The sequence below is a fragment of the Gadus chalcogrammus genome, chromosome 2 (genome assembly GCF_026213295.1).
Source record: "Gadus chalcogrammus isolate NIFS_2021 chromosome 2, NIFS_Gcha_1.0, whole genome shotgun sequence".
In the NCBI taxonomy this organism is placed as follows: domain Eukaryota; kingdom Metazoa; phylum Chordata; class Actinopteri; order Gadiformes; family Gadidae; genus Gadus; species Gadus chalcogrammus.
The window spans coordinates 23,863,216-23,884,411 of NC_079413.1; the positions used below are offsets into that span (position 1 = coordinate 23,863,216).

Here is a 21,196-nt window from a genome sequence, read left to right on the forward strand (position 1 = left end):
CCTCTTACCTTTGAGCTTGAGCAGGAGCCGCCTCTGGAACACCGTGTAGCGCAGGGCCTGGAGCCAGGGCTGCACGTCATGCTGCTTACAGGAGCTCAGGGCCTCGCTGTCCAGAGGGATCACACAGTCCTGCGGAGCAACAGGAGGACAGACACAGACCGTCATCCTCCACTGAGGAGAGAGAGGGGGATCACACAGTCCTGCGGAGCAACAGGAGGACAGACACAGACAGTCATCCTCCACTGGGGGGGGGGAAGAGAGAGAGAGAGCGAGAGAGAGAGAGAGAGAGAGAGCGAGAGCGAGAGCGAGAGATCACACAGTCCTACGGAGCAACAGGACAGGAGAGGGGCGCTCACCTCGTGTCCGGTGAGGGTGCTGTCCAGGGCGGTGATGCAGTGCAGCTGCAGGGTGGACACGCTGGGGAGGCCGCTGGCCAGCGTCAGGGTGGAGAGGCGCAGCGGGCCCAGGGTGATGCGCCCCGTCTGCTTCAGGTAGCGGACCAGCGTCCTGCGGGGCAGCGAGGGAACCCGTCAGGGACACGGTGGAGGACGCTTCGGTCCAAGGCGGACCGAACCAAAGCGGACGCGCATCTAGACTCGGGGCGCTTCGGCACGGCGCAGAGCGGTACCGCAGCGGGAACGTAGGCTACTTAACATCCTGTTTGTCTTAATAACGATAATGCCTTTCAAGGTAACCTCTGGTTAGGATACTTCTCTACACTCGTGGGGGATAGACTGACGGAGCGGCGGGTCACGTGACGCGGCCGGGGGGCTGTGTGACGCCGGTCCTTACTCGGTGCTCTGCGTGGCCTTGTGCTCCGGCGGGCTGCTGGCGACGCTCATGGCGCTGACGGCACTGCGGAGGAGCTGCACCTCGATGGCCTTCTGGAGCTCCGAGGGGTCCAGGCTCAGCACCGAGGGCAGCAGGCGCTTCAGATCTGACCCCAGCACGGACAGACACCCCCCAGTCAGACGGGATAGACACAGAGCAGGGGAACGCATACTAGTGAACTATGGCGACTAAAGGAAGAAGAAGAAGAAAGATGATTAGGAGGAAGGGGTGGGGGGGGGGCCACTGAGATCACCCACATTGACGCCTCCTAGGGTTGGGGTTCGGGGCGCTAACTACATAATACACACACACGACTCAAACTGACCTATGTGTTCAAACTCGTCCTAATATCTGAAAAGAGTATACAATACAGAACAGTGACCAAGCGGAACGGCTTCTTTCAGACTAAAATGTGCCACCCCCAAAACGAAAGTGGACCCCTGCAAGCCATGTGCACGGCGGTGTCTAGCGGCGGAGAGACGGGGGGGTAGTTACCCAGCTTGTCCTTGGCGCCGGTGGCGCTCAGCAGGCTGCAGTCCTCCCCGGGCAGAAGCTCCAGCTGGGCACCGCACTGCTCAAAGTCCCCGTCCTCGAAGTGGCTGAGGGCCTGGATGTAGTTGAAGTCCATCTTGAGGTGCACCCCGGTCGGCGAGGAGTTCTTCTTGAGGGCCTGGACGCTGGCCTGCCACTCCTGCACCGAGGGCCAGTCGCACAGGGCCACGTAGCACTGGCACGCCTTGTTGGCCAGGAAGTTGAGCACCTCCGAGGAGCACTCGGTGGCCTTCAGCAGCACCGTTTTCCTGCCCTCACCTGCACGGACGGAAGAAATGAATTCAAAACACAGACCGACGCGACGCAAAGAAAAGATAGCCATGTTCTTCTAGACCACACAGCATCGATAGCATTCTGCTTTCCCGTCACCAAACAGGTAATCAGTCCATGTTTGTCCCAGGACTTTGTTACATACTAGATTCAGAATCACCACTCACAGCGTTAGCGGTCGGTTATTTCTGTACAACATAAAGCTGCTACCCATTAACCGGCCACTGCCAAGGACGTGTTCTGATCATAGATCATCAGCACTTCTAGAAATTGTCTGCACTTGATAATCGTTAAGGGCTTATTGTAGTTCAGTGAATATGGTTTTGTGTAGCGACCGTTGCCCGTGTGCTTGGGGCTGGACACCGCCCCGCTGCTGCCACTGGAGGAGGACAGCTTCAGCAGGCGCTCAGAGCCCAGGATGGAGCAGTCCGTCCCCGTGACGGCCGTCAGCTGCTCCTGGTACTCCACCGCCGCCCTCTCAAAGCTACGGCACAGAGAACACACAGCACAAAGAACGCTGAAGGAGGGTGGAAGGTGAGGGGCTCAACTGCCTCAGTACCCTGGGGGTAACCCGTCCTCCACGACCGGGTTCTAGTGATGCGTTAACCCCTCTTAAGTAAACCCTTGCGTTATAACCAGACTACGTTTGAACTACGCTGAGCTGCTGCAACAGGCCCTTGGTACAGAAAGACACAGATCCATAATCCATAACCCCCGTGTCTGTCCTCCAATGACGCCCGTTAAGCAGCAGGCACCCTGGGGCCCTTACCGTCCCTCGGCCTGCAGGGCCACCGACGACAGCCAGGCCAGGCTCTTGCCCGTGTTGCAGAGGTTCCAGGCGGCCAGGCCTTGGATGGCCTCAGGGCAGCGCAGCTCGCACAGAGCCTCGACCAGCATCATCAAGGGCACCTCCAGCTCTGGGCCCTGAGCGAGAGAGGGGGGGCGGGGGTCAGCCTCACGTCAACCAGGAACACTTAATGTCCACACGAAAGCAACAGTGAGAAAGGGGAGGTTGGATTCAAGAGAATTGTTTGAGTGTCATTTGTTAGGAATGCCACAGCGATCCAAATGTTTTCAAGTTGACGGCCCTAGCCTCAAAATGAGACAAATTTGACAAATGTGTTTTGAAGCATATTTTCCCAAATTGATTTGGGGGAATACATTTGTCTGTCAATCACAGATTGTGTAAAATGCAACCCTTCTCATTGGCCGTGAAACAGAGAGGGAGGGAGCCGACCTGTTTGGGTTCAACTCTTACCCACCCTTAATCCTCCCTCTCTCTTTACAACTCTCATAATGGAACCTACAGGCACCTTTGAATGCGTTGGTCCCTGCTCCGTGCCCCACCGTACCTGGGTGTTGCTGTTCTTGATCTCCGTCATCAGGTCAAAGCCGTGGCGCACGGTGACGGCGGGCTGGCCCGAGAGCAGCCCCACCCTCATCAGCGCCAGCCGGATCCGGGTCAGCCAGTCCTGGCACGTCTGGCGGTTAGTGTAGAAGAACGTCCGTATACCCTGAGGAGGGAGGGACACAGTGAGATGATGTACCACCGTCACTCAGCTCACTCCGATGTTAACGAACCATCTGAAGAAGGACTGTAACGTGGTGTTCTGATTGACTACGATTAACCGGCACATCTTTGTGAGTTGTTTTGTGTTGGTCTAACACACACACACACACACACACACACACACACACACACACACACACACACACACACACACACACACACACACACACACACACACACACACACACACACACACACACACACACACACACACACACACACACACACACACACACACACGATTTATGTCCAGTGCCGGTCAAAATCAATATTTTCAATCGTGTATCAAGACACGAGTAGGAAATGGCCCGGGGGGGGCTCTCGGTCGGGGAGCGGCAGGCGGACGCACCTTGGGCGGGGCGGTGAGTGCGTTGGCGCAGCCCTCGTAGGCGTTGTACATGAGCTTCTCCAGGTTCTCCAGGAACTGCAGCAGCAGCGTGAGCCGCAGCTGGTTGGAGTGGTGGCCCTCGCTGTCCCCGCCGGCGCCGCTCCACGCGCCCAGCTCCTGCTGCTCCGGGTTCAGGCTGTGGGCCGCCAGGCTCCGGATGATGGCTGAGGCGCAGGGAACAGGACCAGCCCGTCAGAAACACGGTTTGGTTACTGCAGAACAGAGCTCTTAGGGAGACGCCTCTGTGGGTGTTTAAACGCTCTCCGTGCGTGGGCGGTGATGTGTGAAACAGATCATTTTGATACCGACATCATGACCCCAGTTTTTTTAACAATTTTAGGACTCATGGATTCATTCCTCATTGGGAATGAATGTTATTCTGTGGCAAATAATGGATAGACTCTATCCAACTGCTGTTGTTTTCTTAGCCAACCCTTCATACTAGTATAGAGCTTTAAGTTGTATTAGACCTGTTCATTCTTCTTAGTAGGTCTTCGTCTTATACAAATTATCCAATATCTTGAGAGTAGCAAAGAAGATTTCTGTTTTGATCTTTGGTGACAGTTTTGTCGATTATCTGCAACTTTTACAAACAGTACAAACAGTTTGGACACCCTGTTCAGAACAATCACAGAGCTGCATGTGGGCTCAATCACCATTGCGTTACAGTAGCGAGATAATGACTTAACAGACATTTATTGGCATGAAACGCTTCAGTTTCCCCGCTCTAACTCTTCACCACGGGGTGTAAGTCAGGGGACGTTCTGCCCCTCAGTATCTGCTCCTCCCCCCCTGCCCTCCCTCACCTTCGATGGTCTGGAAGGTGTCCTGCGCTCGGCCCAGTGGCGTGCGCAGCTTGGAGAGGACGGTGAACTGCGCCGCCTCCCACACGGCCCACTGCCACAGCACCACCTCCGTCTTCAGCAGGCCGCGGGCCACGCCCCCGGCCCCGCCCCCGCCGGCCGCCGGGCCCCCGGCCTCCCCCGCACGCTTCTCCAGCCGCTGGCAGCTGTGGTACAGACGCTCCAGCCACGGGTCCTTACTGCGGAGACCGACACGCACACAATTATTATGCAACCACTTCATTTGGGATGCTTTTGTGTACAGTCTCATTGTACCTCGAGACAGCTTCCTCCCTCCGCCCAACTGAAAGGCGGTACTAATCGTACCTTCTCTAACCGTGGTAAACACTGGAGGCCCTCTTCCCAAGTCCCCGGGGGGTACCAAGCTAACCAAGCTAGTATGCCGTCAAGAGCGCACCGCCATCCTCAACAACCTCCAAACACGTCACACTCGAGGAGGACCTCGGCCTGCAGCTCTGTGCTCACCCCCCGCGGTGCACGGCTCCGTACAGGATGAAGCTGATGATGTCGCTGAAGTCCTGCGGGTGCAGCGTGCCACTCGGGGAGCGCCCCATGTGGCGACGGATGGTCATGGAGATCTCCCCCATCTCTGGGTGGCTGTGGTTACTACGTGAAAGGAAAGAAGAAACACACAAAACATCAGGAACATTGAACAAAGCTCCAAAATCAACCCTCTGCCCCCATTGGCCAGCAACTCTACCCTTCGATGGACACTACGTATTGATTGGACTAAAACGGTTTGGTGCTTTGCTACCTCATGGCACCCATTGCACCCTTCTTAAGGAGTCCTTATGTTTATTATGGGAGGTTTCACTTGTTCTTTGCACTTTAAGACCCTGATCGAGGGCTACACACTTCAATTACACCACACTGTATACACCCATCTGATATATGCACTGGCTTATGAAATTGGCATTGCAACAAAGTTAATGCGGCAGAAAAATAAAACCGACAGAAGTAAATGAGAAACGTAATTGCATCTGTGATTCTGTAGCATAAAGAGCACCCTTACAGAGAAATACAATAGTATGTGTTCTATGGACTCAACCAAAGCCCTAGCACACACACACATAACTTATAATTGAGGTGGGATATCAGTCTGGCAAACGTATCGAATGAATGGGTGGAACGACAGGAAATGGCCACAGGTCATGGAAACGCTCCTGACTGTGTGTGTAACATATTACCCGAGGGCCACACTCAGGGGGATGGTCCTGAGCAGCTTGCCGTAGGCCTGCCTCACCCGGACCATGGAGTGAACCAGCTGGACTCTGCACACGTCCACACACCTGGGGAACGAAGCACAGTCACACCACCTCGTCTAGGAACACTTCCCCAATAAAGAGCTTTGTGCAACGGCCATTACAGCAGCCACACACATAGCAGGTCAATCAGACCTGAAATTAAATGAAATGATATCTTCTTTGTCAATCAGGAAGTCAGTATGTGGGGGACGGAGTGTGTGTGTGTGTGTGTGTGCGACAGTATGTGCGTGACAGAGTGCTCGACAGTATGTGTGCGTGCGACCGTGAGATTGTGTACGACAGTGAGTGACTGAGTGTGTGAGTGAGTGAGTGACGGTGTGCGTGTGTGACAGTGTGAGTGACAGTGTGTGTGACAGTGTGAGTGACAGTGTGAGTGACAGTGTGTGTGAGTGACAGTGTGTGTGTGTGTGTGTGACAGTGTGTGTGTGTGACAGTGTGTGTGTGTGTGTGTGACAGTGTGAGTGACCATGTGAGTGACAGAGTGTGAGTGACAGAGTGTGAGTGACAGTGAGTCTTTGTGTACCGCTGTAGTAATTCAGTGGACAGGGATGCAGAGAGAACCTGCAGACTGTTGCAGCTCTGGAGGCAGATAGTGGGTTCATCATTCAGAGCTGTCCAGACGCATGGAGAGGAGAGGAAACATTTGTAAAAAAGACCAACACTCCTAATTTCCAATACATTGAATATACTTTGTCAAGCGCGACAACGGGCAGAGCGATGCCACTGCATCCAGACAACACAGGTCTTTGAAAGTGTAACTTCATTGTCATTTTTAAGATCTTTACGACTGCACATTTTGAGTGTCTGGGTTTATTCATCAACTCAGTATTAAGCGATGCCATCAATATCTTTATCAATTCACAAAAGCCGAAAATACCATAGCCCTCCTTTCATGTTGTGCATTGAGCTTACCGTTGGCCAGCACGCCTTTGCAGAACTTGTGGAAGGAGTTCAATGAGAACAGGGGCGCATAGGTGTCAGTTTTCTTCATCAGCAAAGAAATCTCCTGGGCCCAAGTTTGCAAGAGCTTCCTAAACACGGCAAATCAATACAAGGCTCAGATTGACAATAGATTGGCAGTTCATTTTAAATGTTTTTTTTAAGTGAAAAATAAGCTTCTATGCCCGATAGCAAGGTATGGCCCAACTGATTTAGTGGGAATGTTTGTCGTAATTTCCAAATTCTTAAAGATGAAACAAACTTCTACCAGTAATACTTTGATCATGCGCACTACATTCAGAAGACCCATTTAACCCAGTGAGAAGCAAATCACATGACTTTTAGTGAACAGGGCAGTCAACACGGCACCGGTTGAACATGACTTGTACAATATGGACTTTAATAAGGTACAGTCAAACCGTGTTCTCAAAAGACCTCTTCTATTCTGTTAGCTGAATGAATATGACCATGCATGCACTGAACACTGCGAGTTGTGCGTATATACCTGGCCTCTGGGTAGAGATGATCCTTGGACAACAGGGAGCCCAGAAGGCTCAGGAGGGTGCTGAAGTGTTTCTTTGTCGCCGTGGTGACGGTGCTGATGACGGCCCCGTCGAACAGGGACGGGGATGAGGTGGACAGGCTGGCTGAGATGAAGTGGTCGTGCCTGCAGACAATCAGCAAGACGCACAGAGTGTTTGCAGAGCTCCACATATCGCCAGGAACCTTTGAATACCGATACTTCGTTTCTAAACTATCACCGTCAACTGACTTTCGTGGCGGGGTTGTTCAAATATTTACCATTGCCACAAAAAATGTAAATGTTTCTGACTCAAGCTATAGAAGTTTGAGACTACAATTACTGGAAATAAATAGTAGACGTGCACGTTTCCCTCTCGAGACATTTTCTAGCACAGATAAAAGGATTTTTGTGTCTATTGAATGGCTGCAGTCCAAGAGGTACACAGTGCAGGCATAACGTCTCATTTGTTTTAACGAGTGTGTGTGTAATAGAGGGTTACCTTGTGCAGTGGGAATAGAGCGTGTACAACACAGAGTACTGGACCGCTGGGTAGTGGACGGCCAGCTCACAGTGAACCAGGGGCAGGTTCTGACTGAGCAAAGCAAACACTGTGGGAGACAGAGCCCACATCTAAAAACCACAGAAGGTAGTAAGGTTAGGGATGACACGTTTGAACAAGTGCAATAAAAGAATAAGAACTGATCACGGATAAAATAGATAAAGGACAGCTTGAAGAGTAAAAAAAGACAGAAGGTGAAGAGTGAAAAGATATCAGTCCTATCTAGGGATGCACAGAAATGAAAATTCTTGGCCGAAAGCGAATATATTGAAACAGTTGGCCGAAAGCCGAAAGCGATTACCGAATGTGGCTTTTGCCGTTTTTCATTCATTTTGTTTTTTTTTTTCACCATTGCATAAATCAAACAATTGAATGTCCTTTTTAAACTTTTTTGTCTTGCTTTTCAATACATAAAAATCACACACACACACACACACACACACACACACACACACACACACACACACACACACACACACACACACACACACACACACACAGACAGACAGACAGACAGACAGACAGACAGACAGACAGACAGACAGACAGACAGACAGACAGACAGACAGACAGACAGACAGACAGACAGACAGACAGACAGACAGACAGACAGACAGACAGACAGACAGACAGACAGACAGACAGACAGACAGACAGACAGACAGACAGACAGACAGACAGACAGACAGACAGACAGACAGACAGACAGACAGACAGACAGACAGACAGACAGACAGACAGACAGACAGACAGACAGACAGACAGACAGACAGACAGACAGACAGACAGACAGACAGACAGACAGACAGACAGACAGACAGACAGACAGACAGACAGACAGACAGACAGACAGACAGACAGACAGACAGACAGACAGACAGACAGACAGACAGACAGACAGACAGACAGACAGACAGACAGACAGACAGACAGACAGACAGACAGACAGACAGACAGACAGACAGACAGACAGACAGACAGACAGACAGACAGACAGACAGACAGACAGACAGACAGACAGACAGACAGACAGACAGACAGACAGACAGACAGACAGACAGACAGACAGACAGACAGACAGACAGACAGACAGACAGACAGACAGACAGACAGACAGACAGACAGACAGACAGACAGACAGACAGACAGACAGACAGACAGACAGACAGACAGACAGACAGACAGACAGACAGACATTTTTTAATCAAATATAAAATGTTCAGTGGATTTTTTTTTCGGGTTTTTTACTTCTTCGGCCGAAACCGAAAATTATGTTTTGGGCCATTTTCAGCCGAACATTTTCGGTGGCCGAATATTCGGTGCATCCCTAGTCCTATCTGTTGAACATTGAGGCTAAGAAAGACTCAAGGCAGAGGTCCTCTTATGGGACAGTCAGAGCAGTGTGCATGAGCCAATAAAAGCTGTGTGTTCACATGCTGAAGAAAGGGGAACCTTCAAATCACCCTCAACATTTTCTACTCTTTTCGAGTTCAATGTTGTAGACGGCATTCATTTAAACATAATTTACAACACGGGGAAGAAGCAGCAGTCTCTTGTATTGGAAAACAGCTGAGAGCGATGATTTAATGGTTGGTTTTAATGCAATGCATCGATAGTCTTCCATTACTTCCCATTTCCCCGAGACACTATTCGACTAACCAACATACAAAGCTGCACTCTATATGTAGCCATTTAAAAATGGGGCTGAAGGTTAGATTGAAAAGCTACAAATTGTGTGGAGTTCTCTTTGAAATTCCGTAGCCCTCCATGAGCTAATAGAGATACACTAAGACAATGTCTGGCAGTGGATCGCTAACGTGGTAGAGAAGTGATGACACTGTATGTTTGCCTGGGATTGACAAACCATGTGTTCGACAAACAATCCACACACACACACACACACACACACACACACACACACACACACACACACACACACACACACACACACACACACACACACACACACACACACACACACACACACACACACACACACACACACACACACAGTAGTTTCATTTCAAAATCGAGCCCTTTTCTACCCTCTCTCTTTACAGCTCTCCAATCTTCCCTACAGCAGCCTCAAGTGAAAAGCAAGCGCGTCTTACCCCGATGAGGGAGTTCTTGGTGTTGCCGATGGTAGTGAGGGCGCCGAGGTCGAAGATGAGGGTGAGCTCGGCCCTCTCTGGGGGCAGGAGCACCGAGGCGAAGGCAGGGTGCTGGATGTCAGTGGAGGGGGACGGGGCGGGGCCGTCCTCCAGCGGGGCAAGGAGGCTGTCCACGCCGCAGGACATCTCTCCCAGCACCAGCTTGTAGGCTGCCTCCAGGGTAGGGATGTTCTTCAGGCTCAGCAGCGCCTGGTACACGCCGTGCGTGGCAGCCATCACCTGCAAAGACAAAAAGAAAACGCGCAAAATTAAACCTCGAGTGATCTAGTCGTACGTTTGACAGGAGAGGAGGGAAGCGTTGCTCTGCAAGGAATCGACTTCTTTATTTACATGATTGAAACGGCGTTATAAGAGAAGCTTAGAGAGGGCCGGACTCACCTCTTTCTCCCTGTGGAAGCGAAGCTCCAACAGTTGAGAGTTTGGTGCCAACAGTTTCTCCACAAATGACACGGGTAACCTGGTGTTGATCTGGTCCACAATCTGCAAAACAGGCAAGTTCAGAACTCGATTCGGTAATGTCTGGATCCCCAGCGCCAAGGGCCTTGAGGGTACGTTCCCGTCCTCACCAGGGTGAGGAGGCCCAGCACGGCGAGGCTGTAGTCCAGCCCACAGCCGTGGCAGGCGGCGAGCTGGTCCAGGCCGTAGGCCAGCACCACCTCCGTCAGCTGGGCCGAGGGCTCCAGGCTGACCAGGAGCACGCTCACGCACTCGTTCCCCGCCGTGAGCACCGCCTCGGAGAACAGCACCTGCCGGGCAGTGCTGACGCAGGACAACACCCTGTTGAGGATCTGAACGGGGGGGGGAACGGAGGAGAGGTCAGTGGGAAGGCAGTCGCTACCGGCTGGGTCAGCATCCAGCAATAAGCATCAACGTTAAAAATGATCATTTGTCTGTTTCCCCCTCTCTGACTGAGATATGTTCCCATTCAGGGCTCAGAGTTGAGCTTTTCTTTTATTAATTTACCCCTCCTTGCTCCACAGTCAGTTAACCGTTGACACCACATCGACACATGTAGGGCCACTCAAACACAGGCCGGCTTGATACAGAATGGATCTGGCCTCAGGTAACAGTTTGGCCCTCTAACTCTGTAACTTAGTCGTTGGTTTAGAGTTCAGCGTCTGGTGTGCGGTCCCCCCGTGCCCATCAGAGGGGCGTGCGTCCTTACGTCGGACACGTATTCCTGGGTGATGGGCGGGCCCCGCGTGGGGCTGAAGCGGCCCCCGATGCTGCGCACCACCGTGCTGAACACGCGCAGCAGCGCTGCCAGCTTGGGGAGGGACACCGTGGGCGGGGGGACGTCCTCGTCCGGGGCCTCCCCAGAGCCCACGTGGCTCAGGTCCTGGGGGGAGAGGAGATAGACCTCACACTGACTGGGACGGATCACAGTGCTCCTGAGGTATTTTAATAATGTTGTCGTTTTCTGAAGGATTATTTTGTTCATTTGAATATTTCGGCCAACCGTACAAAAACATATGCATCAAAAAGCTTTTATACTAAACGGTGATATAGGAAAATATATTTAGAAAGCTTTTATACTAAGTGGATTTAAATACAACCCCTACAGAAAAACTGAAACCTTATGGATCAGAATTAATAGTGGCCTATAAAACAGCTGGTGCTTGCAGGAGATAAGGCTGTTTCACCTCGGCATAGGCTTCCATGTCCTCCAGGAACTGCCCCAACAAGGTGGTGGAGAAGGCGAGGTCTGCAACCCAGAACTGCTCCAAACTCTGCAGCCAGCCTACGGCACAGACACAAGTAAAAGGGTTATCTTCTACTACATCAAGTAAAAAGTACTAAGTTAATGGTAACCATTAATGGTTCCAAGATCGGGGTGCCATAAAGACATATTGGACAATGCCAACTGACCTGAGACGTTTGTGGTGAGCGACTGCTTCTGTGTGTGGTCGATGTGCCAGCCTACCAGGATATCAACCGTGTCCTGAAGAGGATGGAGTCACCGTTAGTCCATACATCGAGGGGATGTGTTACACTGGACAGCATCTAAATGAAACATCTAACCATTCTGAATGCTTTGGGGGTATCGCAGGTTGGCACCCGGTTAATTCGTTTGTGGGGGAGTTTAAACACGGCGCAAAAAATAAGACTACGCTAGATAAAAAAAGCAAGCCTTGGGATGACAAGGAAACACCCCTCGTGCTAACAGGAGTGATGAGGCTGTGTCTCATCACCTCTGTTTGCAGGTGTAACATCAGTCATAATGTTACACACCCGGCTGTAACTGATGAATGTCAGGTTTCGGTCTTAAGGCTCCTCACTCGGGACATTGTTATCCTACTCGTTGAGGCTGCTCATAGACGTTGCATTTTCAAGAGAGTCTAGCTGCAATGTCATCAATAACTTTGCAATTTTCCCCACATTTAATAAACCAGGGATGCCAGTTACGTGCATGTGGGCGCTCAGATCCCCAGAGGACAGAGCTCACTGCAGGCTACTCACCCTGAAGTTGGTACTGAAGACGTGTGGGTAGGCGCGGGCCACCTGCAGAATGCACTTGACACTCTGACACAGCAGCTCTGGCGTGTCCAGGTTCTCCAGGATGGACTGCAGACTGCTCATCGCAAGCTGAAACAGGCACCCAGATAATCAGCCAGTGAGTGTGAACGACAGACCTGAAAGAGCAGGTTCTAACCAATGACACTAATGGAACCCACAGCGGCTTTAAAGACGAGAGGCCAACGTCGTCCTACCTGCATGACCTGGGTGAATGCCTTCCTCTCTCCGGCCGCCTCCAGGCCCCGCTGCATGGCGATCAGGTACAGCAGCTTCACCTCGTCCCGGCTGGAGCCGCTGAACTTCAGGAAGAGCCACTTGAAGATGCGCTCGGCCTCGTAGCTGATGGCGCCACACAGGAGGCCCAGGCAGGCCGCGGCCTCCTGCCTCATCTCCCACAGCAGCTTACTGCTGCAGAGACGGGATGGGGAACAATATGGGCTACCACTTAAACGAGGGTCCGTGTCCCCTGAATGGGAGACGCAACATTGGATCATGACAGAGCTGTTCAGACGATAGGAACCTGCCCACAACACACCAGAATTGATTTGTTTACATTTGTTTCTTTCAATATGCGACTGAAGAATTATCAATTTAATGAACGTCAAGTCTAGATGACGGAAAGTACCAACGGAAAGAAGTAAGAACTTGGTCCAGTGAAATCCAGTGATAAGGTAAGCCTAGCATTCAATTAATCCAGCTGCACGCATCTGAGGATCTTTCACCAAACATTAAACATTACGTCATAGGGCCTTTTGTTTCAGTATCCACTTCCATTTTACACGGCTAGCGGTGTGCGATATCGATCCGGTGAAAAATACAATCACAACTCATCTGGAATCACGATCCTGCTAATCCTCTACACATTCGTATAGTTCAAGATGTGAAACAGTCATATTGAACTCCCCTAGCCTAGAGCTTTGACCCAAAACACAAATGGTATTCTAGCGTTTTTTCTTGGGTTCCATGGATGTCAATAGTACCATCTCTTACCTTTCATTCAAAACTTCATTCAGGGTACTCAAGGTGGTTTCCATCTGTTTCACCAGGGCCTGTCATGATTAGTTATTAAAAGAGAACTGCGTAATCAACAAACATTGTATTCCAATCCAGTAAGTACACCTATCAATAAACCCATTTCTTATAAAAAAGCAAGAAATCCATCTCATCAGGAGACATCATGGTATTCCAATTATTGTACATTGTTTTTTTATTTAATGTCTGCGCCCGAGTGAGGGTTAAAGGGGTAGTTCGGAATTTTGGACATAGGGCCTGATTCCGAAGTGAGCATTGGTATTCTATATCACTGGAGACAGTTTAACACATTTCATTCTGTCCTTCTAGTTGCAGAGTTCGCTCGAGCTAGGCTAGCGCACGGCAACGGGCAATGCTAGCCTGCTATTAAAATCAGTCTTACCCACTCCACAGTACACCCGAGGTAAATCAATTATAACGACAGACTATAAATCTAAATGTCTGTTTATAGAATAATGTTAGAAATAAAACCAACCTTGCATTGCATTGCATTTTGAGGGAATTGCGGGGTCTCAGCAGCAGTGTTTATATTCCTGTACGTAGGCTACGGCAGCGGCGGACTGATACCTAGGTTACCTGCCGCTGTCATTGCTACAAACGCAGAGTACAGTGAACGAAGGAATTCTACAAGCGTATTAAATTAACAAGATATGGCCACGTTTGGAGGAGTTAGCGATGCATCTGCTTTTGAAGACGATTATGAGGAATTTGTTGTATCCAACGAACCGTACATGTACGAGCCGGTGTTTTGATGTCAAAGCCAGCAGCAACAAGCCACAGTTGAGTCCTTTCTGGATCTCGCACTGGAAATTGGTGGAAACTTTGTGGTGCCCATCTGTACCGTTTATTTCTACAATTTCTAAAAGCACACTGAACCATCATGTTGCCTAGTCGTTCAATTGCGCTTCTGTCCCACGCTTCTCTGTTTACGTTCTTCTGTCGTGATTCGGTTACAAACCTAACCAGCGCATAATAGAATTCCGCTTCTGCTGAGAAAGTAGTCCCTCGATGATTCATGCGATGCAAGGTTAGTTTTATTTCTAACATTATTCTATCAACACAGACATTTCAATCTATAGTCTGGCGTTATAATTGATTTACCTCGGGTGTACTGTGGAGTGGGTAAGACTGTTTTTAATAGCAGGCTAGCATTGCCCGTTGACGTGCGCTAGCCTAGCACGAGCGAACTCTGCAACTAGAAGGATTGAATGAAATATGTTGAAAACTGTCTCCAGTGATATAGAATACCAATGCTCACTTCGGAATCAGGCCCTATGTCCAAAATTCCGAACTACCCCTTTAAGCTTCCCGGACACCTATAGCATAACGCTAAGGAGTGTGGCGAATTTTGTACGCAACATCCATCATTATAAAAAAGTATTTAAAAAAAAAAAAACTGTATCAAAGTTCTGAATTGCAACCATGTGGATAACACGCCCTCTTTCCTAAGACTCTCAACCCAAAACAGATTTTTTTAACTGGCTCTTTAAAAAAGGCACTGAGTCATGTAAAATGGATAAGGGGAGATTTAGCCATCAAGTTGATTTACCACAGTGGAGGGAGGCGGCTGAACTCACCCCTTTGTTCTCACTGTGGCTGATGAACTCCTTCAGTTGTTTGAGGGTTAGCAGCCTGCGCTCCCGGTCATCCTCACGGGAAACGCGGCGCAGCAGGTTGGCCAGGCGCGACTCCTCTGTGTGAGGCATGCCTCGGTCTGCGGGGACACAGACACAGGAAGACATTTAGTGGCACTAGCTGAGACCGTTACCACGGTTTGATAACAGAGACCGCCGTTGCCTTTAAGCTAAAGCGCCTGGACTGAATCTTAAAGGAAAGGGCTGAAAACAAAGACCATAGAGGTTTAAAAAACAGACCTGGCCAGACATGAAAAGACCAACATGCCAGTGTTTTGATATTCCCGTGAGCAGGGTTGAGTCAATTAGTGACTATAAGAAAAAAGCACTCTGAAGGAGCCACAGCTTTCAGCGGCTGGGAGTGGAGTGCAGGGGCACCAGGCCACCATACACGGAGCAGTAAGTGGTAGTAAGCAGTAGTTAATAAGTGGCAATAAATAAAAAAACATAACAATGCTCGTGGGGACATGGTTTTGTGGTCGGATAAGAATAACATGTAACATTTGGACAAGTGTGCTATGTGTTGTGTAATCCTAACACTGCCCACGCCTTAATTACACCCTCCCTTTGGGGATACTCTTCCTCACCAAGGATGGGCGTCTGTTCAGAATGGATACATCTACATAGGGCTGGGCGATACATCGCTATTTGAAACATATCGATATTCTTTTAAAGGAGACGCTATCGTCAACATCGATAGTTTAATTAGCGTTGAAAGTACAGCATATTTTATCCAACAACAGCAGTTTCGAACCGCGACTGCTGCCTGCTATTTCGTAACTCTAGTTACGAGTTGGAGTGCGGCAACGGCAACTTGTTATTGCGTCAACAAATATCTATAATTATCTTATATCGATATTCTGCTTGAAGATATCGAGATATGACTTTTGGTTGATAACGCCCAGCCCTACATCTTTATACACAGGCTCTAGCGTGCTTTAGTCCCCAGAAAGAAATTAGGCTTGCTAGACACTTGCTGGTCCTTTTAATTGCTTCGTAGTTTCTGATTTAATAATCATGGTTTGATAGATAAGAGTCAAGAGAACGTCAAAACTCCTCGTTTTATTTGGTTGACTACAGCCCTAGCCCCATCCTATATTGCCTAGGGATGCACCAACACCAGTACCCTGACCCGATACTGTGCTCGCACTCTAGAAACGTCTCTGACACAACCACCAAAAATCACTTAAGCAACGGGATGTTGAAGTCAAATTCTTTTTTACACGGTTAATTTGTCCTATGGGATCATCAACATAGTAATCAATGCCGTTTACTTTACTGTTACTGAAATAAGTCCCCAGTTTAGAGAGGACAGGGGCACCGACGGCGCGGAACAGATAAAAGCATCATGCTACGGTGTGTGGATGATAAAGCCTGGTCTGAGCATCGATTTATTTAATACCAGTGCCCGAGGGGGGGGGGGGCTCCACGGACACCTATAGCATATCGCTACGGTACATGTCGCTTTGACTCACTCACTAAAACGCTCATACACGACGGTACTGTAGAAATAACACAAAGCTGCTGTTGGCCGTAACCATGACAATAATGGGGCGGGATTTTTTAACTAACGTTATTATTAAGTACTCATATCGGTACTTGTATTTGTACTTAAGTGGGATCGGTGCATCCCTAATAATTGCAAAGTCCAATGGCCAGTTTGAAGGCTGTCCACAAAAGCCTGAGCCATTAAAAATATATACATACACATGAAAAAACATATAACTAAACAGTTATAATAAAATAAGAAATCAGTTATTCAACACCTCAATATATTCATACATGTCAGTTAAAAGCGCCTTACCCTGTGATTTCCTCATGTCCTTGGAAGTTAAAGCACGGTTTCCATGCTGAAAAGGAGTCAAATCCGCGTTCACGTCATTGAGCCTCAACTCTTGCCCCATCGGCTTCCAACCAAATGTAGTATCACAGCCACCTCCACCAGCTTCATGTTCACCTGGAAGAGGACAAGGGACGCATTAGGATAACGCTGGCTCAGATTATTGGGTTCATTCCTCACTGTTCAAAACAGAGGGAATAAGGATGATCATATTGGTTCAATATTGAAATAAAGATCAGTTTGAATCACTTAAATAACATCTTCTGTCCGTCCAACCAATTGTGTTTGCTAGACATGCATCTCACCACATTCTACCAGGGTAAATACATTTAAAGCACCAAAATAAGAAAGTAATAAACTAATTTATGCAAAATGATGCCCCAACTCTAAAATGCTCTAAAGGGCTTGTACCTCGCATCACAATGACCGACGGCCATTAGGGGACAAAGGATCATAGGTTTTGTTAGGTATATAGGTAATGGTGTTGTTATGGTCGTTTTTTAGTAATTAATCTTGAAAGGATTGGTCATTATGGGGATATTTGGGGTTTTGTGAGACATGGCAAAACAAAGCATAGGTTGCAGTCTATTCACATCGTTGATATGGGATTTTACAGTACTACAAATCTATTGACTTCATCAATGCCAATAGAGGGGAGAAACACACATTTAACACGCATGCATGACATTTCCTATCATTGTAAGGACTGTTTTGCTCACCCTCCCGATCAAGTGAATCGGTGGCTGCGTAGGCATTGCTGTGTAGCAACTGCAAAGAGTCGGGGCTGTCAGAGGGCACCACGTTGTACAGGGCTGCTGGGCCAATGTCTTGAGAAGCACTGTTTTTCACAACCTCCTGACTGGCTGAGGCGCTGTCAAGTCTTAAAAGTAGAGACATGCATGTATATTGACATGGGTAAACACCAGCCCAAATGTGAGATTAGGCTAAAGCCTTATAGTAGATACACCAACACCAAACGTGTGAGGAAGAGAATGTAGTAGTAGCCTATGTGGCCTCTATATCCATGGCATGTGGGTTTGCGAGCATAAGAGCACCTGTGCGACTGAATGACTACTGTCATGACTACATAGGAAGCGGTGCAAACTGTACACTTTTCACACGACAATGTGCAAAATCAGAACGTAGCTTCGGAAGTAAGTGTGTGTGGTTGGAGGGAAAGGGTGGCTTCAAAAGTTGATAGCCTGTTAGCTAAAATCACAAACGGAAGTGATTACAAAATTGTGAATAAACGACAACAACGGGTCGGGTTTAACATTTTGTCTCGATGAGTGTGTGTGGTCTTTTTCCACAAAATGGTTAATTACAATTAAAACTCTATTATGAAATGCCTTGGTGTGTGGCTACCTCGCATATAATGGCTAGTAGTTACACTGCTAGTTATATCAGCTAGCTACTCTCTGGCTACTAGCTAAATGCATACCAGACTGCCTTCCCGATAGCTCGCCATGGGAACAACGGCTAGTTGAAACACGTTTTCATTTAAAACTGAAACTATGATCGATATGATCAATACAGGAGGGGACGTGACATCGAGAGGCAGCTGGGTTGACAAAGAGGGTGCATGTAAACGACCAGCCCTGACTAAAAATCCTGCTCACATATCTGATGTCTGACTCGTGTAGACCCACGATTGTTAAATATTAATACTGCGTGAGGGTGGTTATGATATTGGAAGATGAAACGGTCGTGTTCACTCTGGTAGACATGCATGCTAAACGATGCTAGCTAAATGAAGCTATGGGACGTTAGGCCGATCGAATCCCCGTTCTATTTTAAACAGACTCGCCGATGGCGCAATACCAACCTGGGCTGCCAATCATTCCAATTTCGGTGCAGTTTGTGGGCGCTGCTAAGCCGAGACCCAGGGGCTTTACGGCTCATTACCTTAGAGAGAACTGCATGACCCGCTGTCAGCGGTAACTCGGTACTTCTTGGAGCTTAATTCCAATAGACGTGAACTTAACGTTTATGAATACGCATGAATATAAAGTAATGTTTTGTATGGAGTCGGCCTTTTCCCCCTTTCTCTTACACCCACTCATTCTTCTTTTTTTTAGGGTAGTTTACAACGTGGTTTTTATAACAGCGCCCTCTCTGTTGGGTATGGCTATGGCTGAGGATGTATTTTTAATTTAACACCGTATCTTGCTGGTACTGACGCTTACACTTACACACACATACACGCTCGCTCGCACGCACACACACACACACGCACACGCACACGCACACACACACACACACACACACACACACACACACACACACACACACACACACACACACACACACACACACACACACACACACACACACACACACACACACAAAAAATGGAAAGATCTGTGCCAATTATATGCAGAGTTTTCCAACCCTGCTTGTGTTCAGAAGAGTGTGCCCACTATCCCTTAAACGTATTGATATATAACCTAACACAAAATAAAATGGACAGTTAAAAAAAAAAGATATAAGATAAGGCCACTGTCCACGTACCTGCAACTGGATAAGGTATCTGGTATCTGGTAACTGTGAAGGTACTGTTTCTTCTGTTCACTGGAGCAGTTTATGTCCTTTAAGACCATTCATGCCTGTAATAATAGAAAGCAGATCTGGTAATTATAGGTATGAACTTGTGACCCTGACAATCCAAAATAGGACCTCAGTCAAGTTCTGGTTTGATACAAGGCCCCTGTAGCCCCCCTGTGTAGTCCAGAGAGCTCCAAAAGAACAGATGGACTGGTAAAAGGCCTTCGACTAAAACCTCTGTGTTTCTAAATGCATTTCAAGATTTAGGTAGATATGTCTGCATCTTGAGCTGGGCGGGGACACTTCAGGACAGTGACGGTGACATCAGCCTCCCTGTGTGCTACTTGCCAAATCGAAACAGAGATCAACTTGGGTTATAAGGGGAGCCTTTGGCGTGAGATGTAGAGTGACACATGCTTGCTTAGTTTGTTTGAACACCAAACACTGCTGCCTTCTGAATCTTGAGGTTTAGCAGCAGTGCACTTTGGTAGTCCGGCCAGTAAAGCACTGTAGTAGTCCAGCCACGAATGACAGCGCCTGAACCATGAATGGACTCCTCGGTCAGGAATCAAGTCAAGCAGGCTCTGTTGGCTGGATGGCCTTATACGTATGTTGACCTCATATGTTGAAGCTCTGTCTTAGACAGGTACAGCTGAGGGGACAGGACTTCACCCAAACAGAGTTGTCTGAGGGGTACTGCAATACATTCAGAGAAGGAGAAGACTTTTGGCGTCAGAGACAGATCCCATTGAGGAAGTATATAGCACCAAAAGGAGAATGACCTTTATGTCAAATCAATTTCCCCCTCATCCCTCAAAGACACCATGTAGGACTATCTTATAGATTCTAACTACCTGTACACTCCCAGTGATACCAAGACCAGGAAGAGTTGACAGTAGGCTCAGTTGGCTCACAGTATCAAAGGTCATGATGAGTCAAGCGGGACAGGAACTGATAACTCGGTCGTTCCTGTCGAGTCGTTAAAGTGGTTAGAAAAGTTGAAGAAAGACATTTATATTTATGTTAAGTTCCTTATCAGTAAAAGGTCTTAGCGGTGGCGTCTTAGCTGCCGCAAGGTTAAGAGAAAGGTTGCCCTGAGGTTTGCCCATGGAGTTACCTAAGCTGTCAGAGGCGGTCATGAGGTTAGGACAGAGTAGAGTGCAGCGATAGCGGCAATATTTACAGACAGTTCAAACTGCTGCTGGGGGAAGGGTTGAGGACTGAGCTGGGGGAGGGCTGCCACAGGGTTCAAAGGTGAGCCAACAAGGAGGGCATTGAGAGGAGGGTTACTGAGATGGAAGTCAAGAAGTTAACAGATGTTTGTAGGGTCGATTGGTACAGTTAAATGTACAAATGAGGGCCAGTGGGTTTGCCTGGGTGCAGAAAGCTTTCAGGACAAATAAGGCTAAGGGGGTTAGGTAATCACCAACCTGTCTAACAGGATGTTGAAGTCATCCGTGATCACCAGAAGAACGCCGTCCTCTGGGCTGGATGACAGCTGCTTGTAAACTAGGTTCAACAGGGAACCGAGAAGAATGAATTAACAGGATCGAACACTGACCAAACCTTGGTCACAGAGCAATGGTCCCACTCACTTTGAGATACGTCAGCGATCACTGCTTCATACGCACATAGATAAAAAATTGCGGCCTATGACATCAACTCTGTTTCTAATTTGTGGGAAAGATGCACGATCTA

The 21,196-nt window shown here is 48.6% G+C and overlaps 1 protein-coding gene across 3 annotated transcripts in view; it reads right to left on the bottom strand.

The window, feature by feature from the left end:
• The window catches only part of smg1 (SMG1 nonsense mediated mRNA decay associated PI3K related kinase), a 45,730-nt gene extending 26,713 nt beyond the window's left edge, over positions 1–19,017 (bottom strand). The window contains exons 1-28 of one of the 3 annotated variants that reach the window (XM_056605053.1): positions 18,860–19,017; positions 17,674–17,834; positions 16,919–17,071; positions 15,058–15,194; positions 13,439–13,497; positions 12,643–12,856; positions 12,392–12,517; positions 11,801–11,873; positions 11,575–11,672; positions 11,097–11,270; positions 10,498–10,719; positions 10,310–10,411; positions 9,872–10,150; positions 7,701–7,831; positions 7,184–7,345; positions 6,652–6,770; positions 6,263–6,350; positions 5,662–5,763; positions 4,940–5,080; positions 4,418–4,653; positions 3,573–3,775; positions 3,006–3,167; positions 2,423–2,577; positions 1,989–2,137; positions 1,327–1,641; positions 793–937; positions 357–507; positions 9–129 (exon numbers count right to left, since the gene is read on the bottom strand). In XM_056605053.1, the coding sequence (XP_056461028.1) occupies positions 9–129; positions 357–507; positions 793–937; positions 1,327–1,641; positions 1,989–2,137; positions 2,423–2,577; positions 3,006–3,167; positions 3,573–3,775; positions 4,418–4,653; positions 4,940–5,080; positions 5,662–5,763; positions 6,263–6,350; positions 6,652–6,770; positions 7,184–7,345; positions 7,701–7,831; positions 9,872–10,150; positions 10,310–10,411; positions 10,498–10,719; positions 11,097–11,270; positions 11,575–11,672; positions 11,801–11,873; positions 12,392–12,517; positions 12,643–12,856; positions 13,439–13,497; positions 15,058–15,194; positions 16,919–17,071; positions 17,674–17,834; positions 18,860–18,876 (4,195 nt within the window). In that variant the 5' untranslated portion in view covers positions 18,877–19,017. Of the gene's footprint in view, positions 1–8; positions 130–356; positions 508–792; positions 938–1,326; positions 1,642–1,988; positions 2,138–2,422; positions 2,578–3,005; positions 3,168–3,572; positions 3,776–4,417; positions 4,654–4,939; positions 5,081–5,661; positions 5,764–6,262; positions 6,351–6,651; positions 6,771–7,183; positions 7,346–7,700; positions 7,832–9,871; positions 10,151–10,309; positions 10,412–10,497; positions 10,720–11,096; positions 11,271–11,574; positions 11,673–11,800; positions 11,874–12,391; positions 12,518–12,642; positions 12,857–13,438; positions 13,498–15,057; positions 15,195–16,918; positions 17,072–17,673; positions 17,835–18,779 lie in introns of all 3 variants that reach the window. The other 2 variants (XM_056605052.1, XM_056605051.1) reach the window with 2 other exon arrangements.
• Between the last annotated feature and the right edge of the window lie 2,179 nt (positions 19,018–21,196).